This window comes from Lates calcarifer, linkage group LG5 (genome assembly GCF_001640805.2).
Source record: "Lates calcarifer isolate ASB-BC8 linkage group LG5, TLL_Latcal_v3, whole genome shotgun sequence".
In the NCBI taxonomy this organism is placed as follows: domain Eukaryota; kingdom Metazoa; phylum Chordata; class Actinopteri; family Centropomidae; genus Lates; species Lates calcarifer.
Genome location: NC_066837.1, coordinates 9269082 through 9283893, shown reverse-complemented (window position 1 = coordinate 9283893; position 14812 = coordinate 9269082). Strand labels below are relative to the sequence as shown.

Here is a 14812-nt window from a genome sequence, read left to right as displayed (position 1 = left end):
GGCAGATGAATCAATGAGTGCAGATATCTGTGTCACAGTCAGACTATTGCAGAGCCACATGAACCCCCCACCCTGAACACAAACTTATGACAGGACCATAACACCCAACACCCACAATTACTCCACTGTATTTTTCTTTTCAGATAATCCTTCTTTTACTACAAGAAGTCTGGATTATGGCATTAATAATGCCTCCCCCTCTGTCCAAACACAGTGACAGGGCCCTTTCTTTTGGGTTAGGAGCCTCTCAGAACAGGATTTTCACGTTAAAACTTATGCTCATTTAATTAAAAATAAATACTCCTCCTGATTGTGTCACTGTGTGTCAATTTGATGATTAAAATTTCATATTTACGTGTTTTTCCCCATCTGACATCGACTATTTGTTTGAGAACATCATCATAATGTTTCTGTGATGGTGTCCTTGGACCAGAGTTCACAGAGTTTTTATGATAATTTTAGGCATAACATCGCAGCCGAACCCCGGGGTTGCCATGGCAACCTCTTAACGTGCCTTTCTCACAGACTGTCAATCACTTGGCAGGGATTACGATGACATTATTTTGCGACACATCCCCCAAAACTGTAGCTATTTTAGAATTTATTTGACGTGAAATTGCATCATTCACCTTTAATCTGAAGCCCCTCAGTCTTAATATAGAAGAAGCACACAAACAAATGCTGGGAGCCACCGGCTGACAAGGCAACCTTCAGTGTGACGGAGCAAATTCCCAAACCTCAGGAGAGGTGAAGTAGAGGAGGGTTTTTTTTTTTATGGGGGTTTGTAAGGGTTTCTCATTACCAGAAATGTTCTGAAGTCCAGTTTCCATCACCCCTGACTTTGCCTGTCATCATGCATTTATAGTTTCAGTGTAACATGTAGCCTAGAACAAATGCCAGCGCTGACATATCTTTTCTCTTTCTGTTTGCAGACGATTGCACACATATGTTGCAGCGACTCGACTCAGGGTCACAGTCTGCCAACAGTCCAGGAAAGGTATCACGTGTTCATATAAGGTACGAAATGACAGGATTAACAAGACAATGTGATGCTGTAAGGACCATAATTAGAAAAGGCAATAAGCAGATATGTGTTATAATATAATAGTTATATATGGCTGCTTAGTGCTATTGAGTCAATTTCTGGCTTTTTTTTTTTCTTAGGTTGGAGCACAGTGTTTTCAAGAGGTCATCAGCATTTGTGTGGATGACCTCTCAACATTTATGTGCAAATCTGTTGATCTAATGTCAAAAAAGAAAAGCAAATTAGAAGGAAATACTTCTACTACATTGTGCTAAAGCAGGAAGTAACCACTTAATATTTCTTCCGCTGCCCTGCTCTGAGTTCAGATACAGTCATTGACTTGATGTAAGGGGAATACCAGACCTTTATATCTTTGTTTATTATAGACTACTGCAAGCTGTGCCAAAACACGGTCAGGGTTGTTGCTTGTCTTTGACCATTGCTAAAATATAAAAGAGATACAATTATGATAAGGATGTTCTCATATCTCTAAGATAAAGAGCTTTATTGCAACTGAGCCAAAGATAAGGAAACCATTTGGGTTTAGGAATGTCCTTTACTTTGTGTAAGCTGGCATTGGCTTTTAGTGTCATCTACTTTTAAGTCTTGTGCCAGAGATTCGATGTCTCTCTGTCTGAACTGATCCCTTCAAACTCTTAGGAAACAACTTTTGAGCCAAAACACTAACAGAGGACTTTGTGTCAAAACGAAACTCTGCAATCAAAGACTATAAACTTCAAGAATAGGGCTATATTTTTCTTATTGTCAACAAATCCCCACAATGAATGCAAAACCAACATTGAATTGATCCCACTAACAAGTATTGTCTGTGCAGCCAAAGCCTGATACACTGTGGCTTATTCACCTGAGCCACAGTCAATTTTGGTCTAAAAACTACTGAAAACATATCATCCACAACAATACACATGGAGAGTACTGAGAAACAGACTACACATTGTTAGTTTTGGTCTTTTAATTAGATTTGTTGATAGAAGAATAACGCCAACATTGTCCTTAAAGCTATTTAAATAACTTACACCCTCTGAAAGTCCTAAATGTTAGTTAGAAATACACAGTGTATGAAAAGATGGAGATTACTGAGGAATTACTGAAGCTCTTTCAAGTTGATTTTCCAGATTCTTGTAGTGTGACTATGGGTTTATCATGGGAGAATGAACTTTCTGTAGGCTATGAGATCCTGTTGGCACTTGAGGGAAAAATCAGTGAAGCTCAAAATTTCATGAAATATAAAAACCAAAGTGTAAAAATGACAATTTGCTGGTTTATGGGGATTTGTGTGCCAGACTATTTCTTGGCCTGGAGCAGTTCTGACTTGCCAGCAACCACAGATTCCAGGAAGTTCAGCCCACCATTAAAGGTGCTAGTCTTCTCTGCTGCGGAACATGGTTTCTTGCCGGGAGCAGGTGGTGGTGATGGTCGCTTGCCAAGAGATTCAGTCATTGTTGCGTTTACAATACAAGAGGTTATAATACACCCTCTGAGCAGCGCTACGTCTCCAGGGTAGACTGTCATTTTTAAACGAGATACACGTGTTAATGTGTGTAAATGTTAATGTGTAAAGTGTTAGAGTGGCAGGTAGCCAGATTATATTACCTTGGGACAGAACCGGTTTCCAGTCTTTATGTTAAGATGAGCTAACCGGCTTCATATTTACCATGCAGAGATCCTCTCCAAGTTGCAACAAGAACGTGAACAAGCATAATACCCAAAATGTTGAACTATTCCTTTAATTACTTGGGGAAGTACAGGGGACAACAGCTTTACTGTCCCACAGGGTACCACTCTTTAGGCTTCAGTTAATGACTTTATTAATGGTTAATAAATAACTTAGTAATGCTTCCCAGATTAGTTATAATCTATTAATGAGCACAACTTTTGAGTTGCCAGGTTTTGGAAAATCCTCCTCCAGCATGACACTTGTTAACAATTTATCAACACTTACAGGATATTAACTTCTTCTTCTTCCAAACTGAGAAAACTATTTTGCTTTATTAATGGTCTTACTAACATTAATAACTGCATACAGAATGACTTATTAGAAACTGTGGGATGGTGCCCTTTGTTTACCAGAGGTGAAGAGGGGAGCAACCGTAGCAGCGGAGACGGAGAAGGCTGCAGCAACCAGGTGTATGGCTGAAAAACCTAGCAGCGAGAGAAAGCAGCGGCAAGAAAAGTTTCTGTTGGCCCAGATAAAAAGGAAACTCTGCGTTCAGAGAGAGGGATATAGTCTAAAAAAGAAAGCGATCGACAGCAATGATAAACACGGATTGTAATTATTGTCATTGCCACAAGGGGGAGACAAAAGTTACGCTGTTTAGGTTTAAGTGCTAATAAAGTGTCATTTTGGAGGAGGATTTTCCACCGTCTGGCAACCCACAAGTTGTTGCTCTTAATGACTTCTAACTGATCTGTAAAGCATTAGTAAACAACTTATTAATCGTGAATAATGTAATTGATTACAGCTTTTAATTACAGCCTTTGTACATTGTGTCTTACGTGGTCCTGTCACCACTTCAGTTCCTTTTATTTGCTTCATCAAATTGTGACATTTTGACAGAGCAACCAAACCACTGCAGAAACACTCTCTCTGCTGCTCTCTCCATTAACATAGCATTAATAATACAAACACAGGCATCAGGCACATGACTAACACCTAATGTGTCAAGTGTGTCTCTGTGCATGCTTGCCTGTATTTGTGTGTGTGTGTGTCTGTGTGTATGCATAGGCAGCATTTATCCAGCAGAGAAACCTGGCTTCTTGTTTAATTATTCAAACATAAATCTGGATTCACGCAGTCTCACACACACACACCTTCTGTAACTCATCCTTTAACCTCTCTCTGTCACTTCCTGTCTCTTTACCTCGCCATGTCCATATCTCAGCGTTTCCCTCCTGTCCTGCACTCCTCTCTCTCTCCCATTCTAACCTTCCTCGTCACCCTCATCTCCCTCACCCTCTGCCCACCTCCCCCTTTCTCTTTGTCAGTGTGCAGTGGACTGAGCACTCAGAGCTGATCTGTTCTGGCATTTGAGGAGAAGCATTTTTCTTTTCCGTGGCACTGCTGGAATGTTCAGAGACAAACATGCACACACGAGAGGAGGAGAGGAGAGGAGGAGAGGGTGGAGGGGAGGAGAGGAAACAGGAGGACGAGAGAGGAGAGGGGGAGAGATGAGCGGAGATGAGAGAGAATCATGAAAGAGAGGAGATCAAAGCAAATACAGTAGGAGGAGAGGAGATAGAAAGAGAGGGGAGGAAACAGGAGGACAGGGGAGGGGAAGAGGAGAGAGAAAAGGAGGAGACATAGAGGGAGATTAGCAGAGAGGAAGATGAGGGAGAAAACAGGAGAAGAGACAGGAACGGAGGAGAGGAAAGGAGATGAGAGGAAACAGAAGAGCAAGGGGAGGAAACAAGAGAAGAAAAAGAGCAGAGGACAGGACAGAGTGGAGGAAAGGAAATGAGAAGAGGATGGAGGAGAATAAAAGAGAGGCGAGGAGAGGAGGGGAGGAGAAAGGAGGAAAGAGAAGGAAAGTGGAGAGGAAAGAGATGAGAGAGGAGAGGAAAAGAGAGGAAACAAGAGGGAGAGCGGAGGATAGGAAATGAGGGGAGACGAGGAAACAAGAACAGAGGAAAGTATGCAACAGGAGAAGAGGGGATGAGACAAGACAAGAGATGACAAGAGGAAAACAGAAGAAAGCGGAGGAAAGGAAAGCAGGCGATAGGAGAGAGGAGAAGAGAAGGCGAGAGAGGAGAGAGGAGAGGAATCGAGAGGAGCCCGGTGGTGAAATGGAAGAGGAGGAAAGCAGTTTCAAGACTGTAATTGAAATCTAATTATCACCTCAAGTCCCAGCTGACTCCACGTCAAGCACCCGCACACGCGCACGTTTGTGCGCCACGTACGTGCACGCATGCAAATGTCGACATGTGTACACTTACAGTCATCACATTATTACCACCAACATCTGGCGTCTTCACACACCAATAATCCCCCTGTCCCGAGAGCAGTGTAGGACCTTCGTGTACTTCCACCTCCCTCTCTCTCTCTTTCTCTCTCTCTCTCTCTCTCTCTCTCTCTCTCTCTCACACACACACACACACACACACACAACACACATATCCTCTCTGGTGTACACACACAGACCCCACACATGTATTTTGTGCATTCATGCACACACACACCAATTTCTGATTGCATTTTGATTACTGCTCTCACACATGTGCAACGTCATCACTATCACACACTCAACGTCATAGCACAAACACACACACACACACACATAAAAACACAAATGCATGCAGGAGAACGCACACACACATACACAGTGCACCATTTAGGCTAAATGGCATCACATCAGATTTAGCCTGCACTGTCCTGACCTGGTAATGACAGGTTGTGTGTGTGTGTGTGTGTGTGTGTGTGTGTGTGTGTGTGTGTGTGTGTGTGAGTGTGAGTGTGACAGGAGGATGGACGGATACTGACTGGCTTTTCCCGGCCGTGGTCTCTGTAGAAGCCGCTGAGCTGTCAGCAAGTCCTCGGTCTTCACGGCCTGGAGCAGCTCCTGGTCCTTCCCCATGTCCCCTCCGTCCCGCCTCGGTTCTCTCGGTCCCGCTCTCTTCCTCTGAGCGCCCCTCTCTCCTCTGTTAATCCGCTGCTACATCCTGCCGCCGCTCCGGGCCTCCCGCTGGAGCTGAGGCGCGGAGGGATGGATGCTGCCGGGACTGTGGGATGCTCCGATTCGGCCAGGAGTCCGGCGCAAGTCCCGCTCTACCTCCCCTCCGCGCGGTGCTACCGACCCCACGACCACCGAGCGACCGACCGGGCCTCGCTCTCTGTCGGGATGCTCTCCGGCCGCGCAGGAACACACGCGACAGATTCCACAGATTCTATCCGCGTGACGATTTCACCGGGTCTACGTGCGTGCCGTGCGTGAAAAACGAGAGAGCTCGAGCGCCCTCCTATATGCTGGGTCAAATCCGCACCGCTGAAATCTCACGAGCCCTCAATCCGCAGAATAACATGCGCGGGTCGCTGATGTTTAACGTGTGACCGCTGTCGCCGCCGCGGTGCTGGATCAGCTCGCGCCAGCTCCAGCGCGCGCGGGCGCGCAAACGCACACACGCACACACACACACATGCACTTACACTTACACACACTGACACTCACACACGTTCACTGTCACATATGGCATTACATAAATACGAGCTGCTTTTGCGCGCGCCACTCCAGTTGTTGTAATCTCAATGTGCGTATCTGCGCGCGAGCGATCGCACAAGTCAAGAGAGGTCGTTTGACATCTCAGTCGCGTGCAAGAGGTGCACGGGACAGTGGGAGTCCGGGGTCGCGCGGCACCATGGGACACTCAGTGTAGACAGGTCTAATTGAAACTGAAATAACGGTCTTCACTGCCGTCTATGAAACCAAACCTGGTTTTATTCATTCATATGTTGCGGTGAACTGTAACTGCACTGTAACAGTGACTGTTTAAAGCATTTTTAATCGCTTTGTTGTTGTGCTCTACAAATAATCTGGCTTTGTCTCTATATGTGTCACAGTGGTAATAGTTTTACGTCAACATCTTTAAGGTTAATGAGACAGAGATAATTTGAGAACAGAAGTGTGTGTGTATGTGTGTGTCCCTGGTGCAGGGCTAATTTAAACTAAAGGGGCCACTGCCAGTCAGATTTAGGACAGGAAGTGGAACAGATGACAGAAGCCTCTTTTTTAAAAAAATAAAAAATAAAAATGTGTATTTGCAAACTTAACCTGTGCATATTTGTGTATAGCTTCAAACAGGGCCGGATTAACCCAGTAAGGGGGCCCGGGGCCCACTCCCCATTTATGTCACAATTTACACACATTTATTTGAGAATATGAACTGTGTCCCAGTTCAGTACTATGTACCAATTCTAAGCAGCTTTTGAGTGTGGTCACACTGGAAAAATAATAAAGTTATGTATACTCAGACAAGTCAGCATGCTATTAATATACACTTCTGTCCCACAATGCAATGCACAGAAAGACAGTTGAGTTGCTAAAACTGAAACTGCAAATGGTGGTGAGACAGCTCCAGAACGGTCTTGGAAAACAATAGCTTCCAATAAATATGTATAATAATAAGTATTAAATCTTTGGGAAACATTTTATTTGCTCTTTAATCAGCTTGCAGTGGTTTTCTAAAGTCAGTTTGATTGACAATCGATCACACACTTAACATTCATAATATTTTATTTATAACACAATAAAGTAGGCTACATTGATTTCTTTTGCAGCAATAACAAATACTGGTACACCACACAGGTAAGTATTATACATACTTCATGCAATTAGTATGTTGTATGAAATTTGGACAACAAGACTAAGATTCCATGACCATGCTAGCATTAGCTAAATGCTCATGTAAACATGCTAAAATGGTGACAATGACAATGCTAACATTCTGATGTTTAGCAGGTAGGCCTATGTTCACAGTGGTTGCCATCTTAGTTAGCGTGTTAGCATGCTAATTAGCATTAAACACAAAGTGCACTTGAGGATGATATCGAATATTATTTGTTTTCGAATTTTGACCTGATCACGATGGTGGAGCGACATTGCCATCCATGTGGCTAGAAATACAAAGTTGGTTCATCTTAAAAGTACAACCAGGGATCCCTGAGAGTCTGGGAGCCATGGGAATTTGCCAACTTTGCCAGGTCAGAAATTCAGCCTTGGATTAACATGTGTTTTATTTTGTAGACTAACAATTTTATTTAACACAAACAACATTCAGCCAAGCGTCACACTTTTACACAATTGCTCCACAGGAATACCACAGTTGTAGACAACAACTACATATACAAACTGTTTCAAGTGTTGAAGAGTCCAAATTTTAAAACTGCATTAATCAAAACTGGATCACACGATTGCATGTAATTTGAAAGAGGTTGAACCCCCAGATCTTTTAGGTGGCTATTTTGGTTTTACAGTACATTTACATAATTGAGTCTCAGCCCCTCTCATGAACCCCCTTGATAGCCAACAGACAACAGCTGGTGAAAAAAGTCTAAATCACTCTGAGCAAAGACACCCATCATTTTTAAGAGTTGGTGGAAACCAACTATAGAAACCAAGAGCAGCTGTGGTTGCAAGAATTTATCCTGTAATCTTGGGGTAAACATTCATAACAACAGATTCATTATTTAAAAAATGGTACTTATTTGTAATTATTAATGTGATTATTAATGTAGTTCAGTGATTCTGCTGTAATTGTTAACCGTGTACTATACGAGAAGTGCAGATTAACTGGATTACAAATTATGCAGACTGTGGGCTCTAATCTGATGATTCATCCATAACATAATTGATGTCAAGAAACACTTAGTTCCATTTGTTCCATTATGTAGAGAAAATGACTCATTGTTTTCCCAAGATAATAAGATAATTAACCATTTATTAGAAAAAAGATTTTGTCCTAAAATAATAAGATAATTAACTCAGGAGATTTAAGACAGGATTTAAAACATAAATGCCATTAGGCCATTTTTGGCCTCCGTACAAAACTAAAGAGTAACAGAAGAGAGAATATTAGGCTTTCATTTATGATGTAGTCAAAAACATCACTTCAGATCAATGTTCATTAATATTTCACATTATTAAGAAACAAGTTTTAAAATTCTAAATTACATCTAAAATTCTAAAATATTTTAAAACCACAACAAGTTGTTGCCAGTTTGTTTTGATCTTTCTCTGCCAATTAGTGGCCGAACATCAATTAATGCAGCTTTAAGCAGCAGCAAATTATACATTTTCATCAATGTTACTGATATGTATCATGGAGGCAGTGGTGGTGTAGCAGTTGCACAGGATTTGCTAAGATCCTATGTGCATAGATGATTTTTGTGACGTTCTTATTTTAAAAATCAGAACACATGCCATGTATATTCTGTAAATCATACCATTTTGAAAATGTGCGCAAATAGACCATGAACATTTGGCTGATCAAATACTTTGAAGCTGTGCTTGTGTTACTTAACACAACATTAATGATTAAATAACACAAATACAGGGCTATTTTTTAACTTATAATAACACAAACAACATCTTGTTACAGAAACTGCCACTCTATATGCGTCTATATAGAGTGAGGGTACGAATGGACATAGTTTTTAACTTGAGGGCTCAGTCCAGGTAAGGTGCTTATATTTTCTGCTCCATATGTATGGACAAAAGCCCTCCTGCATCTCTGCTTCAAGCTCTCTGGACGTTGCTTGCGATAGGGCACTGTCAGCTTACAGGATGAGCTGCTGTAATAAGTGAGCAGAGCGAAGAGTGATGGAAAAGTCCTTTGGCTGCCATTCAGATTGAAGAGCAGGTTGTTCAGCTGGACGCGAACGCTCGTCGGGCCGTCGTCGCTTTGGTAACTCAGAGTAAAGAAGACGTCAGGTTGGCCGCTGTCTCTGGAACAAGACACCATCATACAGTCAGTCTGTGCACATTTACTGTAGTTTGTACAATGCTTCCTATTGGATATGCAGTGGAGGAAAAATTGTTAAGAATATTCTTGTTTTATTTTTACCTTTATAACTTTTTAAACCAAGAATATGGACAGTTGAAGGAAGAAAAGGGGTTTTCTAAAAAAGTGTCTAAAAATAGCCAGATGCCCATATGAACACATAAACAGGTTTTTCTTGCTGTTATCATTCTTCCTGTTTATACTGGCCAATAAGAGATCCCTTCCTAATGTACTGTTAATCTAAGAGTTTAAGTGTCCTGTTGAAGGATTGTAACAAAAAAAGGGGAATTTTGTTGAAAAAATGTCTGCAACTTTGGAAATGATCCACTTGAGTTGTCAGACTCCGACAGTTTGGCACAGAAGAATTACACAGAGAAAAGCCTGTTTAAATGTCAATATGTGCATCTGGCTGTTGTTAACACAGACTTGACCATATCTCTAAAAATGAACTGAAACAAAATAAAATATGCAATACCCCAAACTCAGTGGACTCAGTAGATTATACTCAGCCTTAGTCATTCACAAAACAGGGTGTGTCAAAAGTAAGTCATTTTTAGTAGACTGCACTGGGTAAACTATTTGTTTTATTTTTTTAGGTGGGAATCCCCTTTTACAAAGAAGAATCTGGGCCAGAGCAGAGCACAAAAAACTGCAGACTTCACAACACAGCAGCAACAGTTGAAACAACACTGAAACTTGAATAGAAAAGTGGTGGATTACCTGATAAGGAAGGTACCCAGTAATGCATTTGTGAGTATTTCGTGTGCTTCCTCCATGGTCATTGGTCCCCAGTAGTAACCACTGTGTTGGAGCTGCTGGTATGTGCTTTTTACTAGTTCATACTCTGCCTGGCTTCTGAATGGACGGAGGTGCGTGGGCAGGCAGTCAGCGTCAGCTCCAGTTACCAGCTACAGCAGAAAGGGTATTGTAAATAATCAGAGAGCATGTACAGACAATAGAGGGTATGCGCTGTGTGGAAAAACATGTTTTAGTGTCATGTTTTACAGGTTTTTACTGCAATCAGACACAACACAGCTGATTTTACTAACTGGTTCCTCCCACTGGGCATCCTGATAATAATACAAAGCACTAATCTGTTCTTTTGTTCTTCTTTTATTTCTCAGGATACATAGAGGCTGCCCTACCCTACTGGTGAGGGTTGCTGGGATATGTGAGCAGAGAGGACTACCTGCAGACACCATTCACAGCTGAAAAAAGGTACTGCAAACATTTTTTGGATATCCTTTAGTTCTCAGCAGTTCTTTAGTTCCTCTAAAAAGACGCTAGAATTATCAGTCATAGTTGAAATAGTAAAAGCAAAGTGCTCTTTATAATAGATATGCAGATGCAACATCACATTAGAAACTAAAAATAATTTGAAGTAGTATTTGAGCACAACTGCTTAGAGGTTTATTTGGCAATTTAAGTTTTTGTTATCCCACCACAATCTGCTTACTTTGTAACAGAAACTTGCAGATTAACAGATCTCACGCTCTGTGTTCAGATAACACTGTCAGATTGAAAGACTGGAAAGTTTCTATACCAACCCAAAAAACTCAGATATTTAACTTTTCCAAACAATGACGCAGTGATAACCACAGAAATTTTGCATGTGGGAACCCCTCACTCAACCAAAACTTATCGATAACTAATAAAGTGATGAATCATCTCATAACCACGTTTTTAAAAATCATTCAAATAATTTTAAAAAATGTTTATGTGGCATTTTCCCCCCAAAATAAACCAAATAGATATAACCAGTAATGGAAAGTTGTACAGATTCAGTTATTATTGAACTCGACTAACTGTACAGTAGATAGAGTAGCTAAAAAGTGTTGCTTATACATTCTGCATAATGAGTACTTTTGGTACTTTGAGTATATCTTCATGTAAATACTTGTGTATCTATTTAAATATTTCTGAATTCAGAATGTATGACTTGTACTTGTAACAGAGTATTTCTACACTGTGGTTTTGTTAGTTTTACTTAAGTCAAAAATCTGAGTACTTCTTCCACCGCTGGACGTAACATCTATGACTTTATCTTGCTCCAGCCATCTGTCCACTGTTTAACAATCAACACCCCACAGCAAAAAAAAATTGTACACTGTGATTCACAGTGTGTTTACTTTGGATACTAACCTGTCGCCAGTCTTCAGGTTCTTCCTCTAGGTTGAGTTTGTGCCAAAGCAGTAGATCTAGCTGCCTCCCCGTTGGCTCTGAGCTGTCTGGTTTAACTCTCTCTAGGGCTCTGCTCGGGGCCTGCAGGTTCTTCGGGGGGATGACTCTGGCTCTGTGTCTCAGCTGCGCGGTTCTGTTTTTGGCTCTGTGCTACTGTTTTATCAAGATTGTCTTTGACCATCCTACAAAGAAGAACCCTCTTCTTGACCACCTGTTGCACCAGTTCCTCCTCTTTTCAGAGGCAGATCCTCCATCATTGACTGCTTTCTGTTTGTCATCTGCTGCTTAGTCCTCTTTGAGACTCCATGTTGTTTACACAGCAGCTTGAGAGTTTAATCAAGATTTATCAACATTACCACAAAGTGCCGGAGGGTGTGGAGGCTCAATCAGTAAATCAGTCCTTGAGCTGAAATGTAAGGTAGAGAACACAGACAATCAAAATCAAAATCTTTTCTTTCTCTCAACTACATTTCACTTTTATCACATACATCTTAAACCTACAATTACTTTTCAGTTGTTATGTCGAACTTGTCAGCAAACTGTCACATATTCACACAGGAACAACATTATCTTTCAGATGGAGTTGTGTTTCTGGACACCTGGCGAACATAAATCATATATTCACTCTCCTCTAGTTCTGTTTTTTCTTTTCCAGATCCTGAGGGGAAATCCACTTCACTTCACCAGCTAGTCTCTGACTGTGTCTGTCTGCTGTTTGGAGCTGAGCAGATAGTGTACAGTGAGTTTTTTTTTTTTTTTTTTTTTGGAGATTTCACATTAAAAACAGTTGCTGGCTGCAGCCAAAACTGACACACTTAGATCATTAAGAGTGAAACAGAACAGTAAAGTTGTGGGCCAGACGACTAAACGATGAACCATGGCTGCAACTAATGATTACTGCCATTATCGATTAATCTGCCAGTTATTTTCTCAGCTAAATAATTACTCGTCTGGTTTGTGAAACATCAGAAAACTGTGAAAAATGCCTGTCTCATTCTACTGGAACACACCTTAACTGATTATTAGTAGTTGCTGTTTAATTTTCTTTCAATCAACTAATCAATGAATCGACTAATCATTGCAGTGCTACAATGAGCTGAAACTCACTATTAGGCTCCGTAAAGCCGAGGGAAGCTGCAGATTGAGGCGATACGTTCACCCTTTCACATCATTTCACAGATTTTTATAACAATAATGATATTACCTATAAATGTGCTTTAATTTCATTTCATTTACATGCAACACATGTAACCCAATGTGTGTGTGTGTGTGTGTGTGTGTGTGTGTGTGCCTGAACCTAATGCAGACTCTGACAATAAATCATGTTTGTGCATCATCAATCACTGGGAAGGGCGGATGTAACTGTGCCTCATATAATGACGAAAGAACACTTTCACTTTCTCTGTCAAACAGGACCCAAGAAAAAAAAGGAAAGAAAGGAAAAGAAAAAAATCTGTGGATTTCCTTTGCGTCATATATAGAATATTACAGCTCTCTTATTTTAGTAAGTGAGTAGTTAAGTAGTAAGATGAAAGCAAAAGACTTAAAATGCTAAGTATAGGTATTTAAGAGTTCTTTGTGTTTATTTTGTCTGCAGTAATGCATTTTGTATCTTTTTACGCAATGTTGCTTTAATGTTTTAAGGGACTTTTGCTTAGAGCTTTATAAATAAAGTTTTATACTGAATACACTATTTATTATTTAGACTGTGACATTTTACTTATTGGCATCATTACCAGCCCAGTTACAAAAAGACAGGCTGCTTTATTTTACTGTTGTTCTTTCTTGTTTGATATTTAAAATCTGTTTTATTTGAACTTTTTGTTTTGTCTCATTGCTCAGATATTGAAGGTCGCATGTTGGTTTTAATCTTGAGCATTTATTGATTTAATATTTTAGTGTGGCTTCACTAAGTAATTTTCTTTCCCGGTCTCAGTGCAGACCACATTAGATTGTGTTAGATTATGATCAGTTTACAGTGTGTTGTGTAAATTCATGATATTTTCTCAGCTCACATTATTACACAGTGTAGTCTGTCAGCATTATTACATGGGATTTTCCATTGTTAGAATTTTCTTATCAGAATTATCACTCCAGATTTGAAATGAAACAATGACTATGAGGTTTAACTTTCCGTTTGACAGTTTTCACATCCATACTGAGTGCAGCAGTGTAGCACCGTTTAATGGTTTTGAAGCAGTGCTGCAGGGCAGTTATTCCTGTACAGCTGAAAGTGGATGTTAATACAACCATTCAGAGATGAATATCAGCTCTTTAGCCTCATAGTAGTAATCTCATTTGAGATGCAGTGTGCTGGGGTTAAGAAACAACACTACAGGGAATGAGTGTCTATTCAAATACTGACTGGCTGCACTGCAAGAACTGTGAACGTGTTCAGAAAAGTGAGGAAAAAGTAACAAAAATATGGCAAAAATGGGGGAAAACATCTCTGTGGATAACCCTGTCATTAGTTATTGTTCTGCTGTAAAACATATACACATATTGTGGTATTTTAATGAAGTCTATCAAATATAAAGAGCCACTGATACTGGGATTGGTATAGTTTAATCCAAAAATATAACTCAATACAACTATCCACACTAAACAGAAATCAAAATGTGTTTGTTTTTAATGTTCCAGTATCGCCACTAATAACTTACATAGTAAAAGCGCCCAGTTCAGATGAAATGTGTGTGTTTCAGGATAAAAATGTTGTATCTTTTGAGATCAGATGGCCAAAGGAGCGAGATCTTTTCCTACTGGCGCACAAGTTAGCGCAACTGAGACTCTGTAATAACCCTGTTTAATTATGCATGAATGAAGTCGCTAGAAAAAAGCATATTTACTTACTATATGTGAGCGTCACTGTCTTGAGTGCAGACACAGTAGTCAGCTTCAGTCAGCTTCTTTCCAGCACTGAGTCGTAGCTCGTATTGAGGAGAAACATTTTTACTTTCGGTTTAAGTTGAACTGAGAAAGAGGCGGGGACACTTCCAATCAGCTCGCTAACTTGAGCCCTATAATAAAGTAATTGTTACCGGTTGTTCAAACACATCCGCACACGCGCACAAGCACACGCGCGCGCGCACACACACA

The 14812-nt window shown here is 40.6% G+C and overlaps 2 protein-coding genes across 4 annotated transcripts in view; both read right to left on the bottom strand.

Annotated features, from left to right (window-relative positions):
* The window catches only part of LOC108888463 (caskin-1), a 32175-nt gene extending 25416 nt beyond the window's left edge, over positions 1 to 6759 (bottom strand). Inside the window, exon 1 of one of the 3 annotated variants that reach the window (XM_051070557.1) lies at positions 5523 to 6759. In XM_051070557.1, coding sequence (XP_050926514.1) covers positions 5523 to 5616 — 94 coding nt within the window. In that variant the 5' untranslated portion in view covers positions 5617 to 6759. The remainder of the gene's footprint in view (positions 1 to 5522) is intronic. The other 2 variants (XM_018684452.2, XM_051070558.1) reach the window with 2 other exon arrangements.
* Positions 6760 to 8453: 1694 nt separating this feature from the next.
* LOC108888466 (suppressor of cytokine signaling 1-like) lies at positions 8454 to 14732 on the bottom strand. The gene is given in 5 exon segments (XM_018684460.2): positions 8454 to 9479; positions 10256 to 10443; positions 11678 to 11779; positions 11781 to 12122; positions 14567 to 14732. Coding segments are annotated over 4 exon segments (732 nt in total). The 5' UTR covers positions 11898 to 12122; positions 14567 to 14732; the 3' UTR covers positions 8454 to 9154.
* Positions 14733 to 14812: the final 80 nt, after the last annotated feature.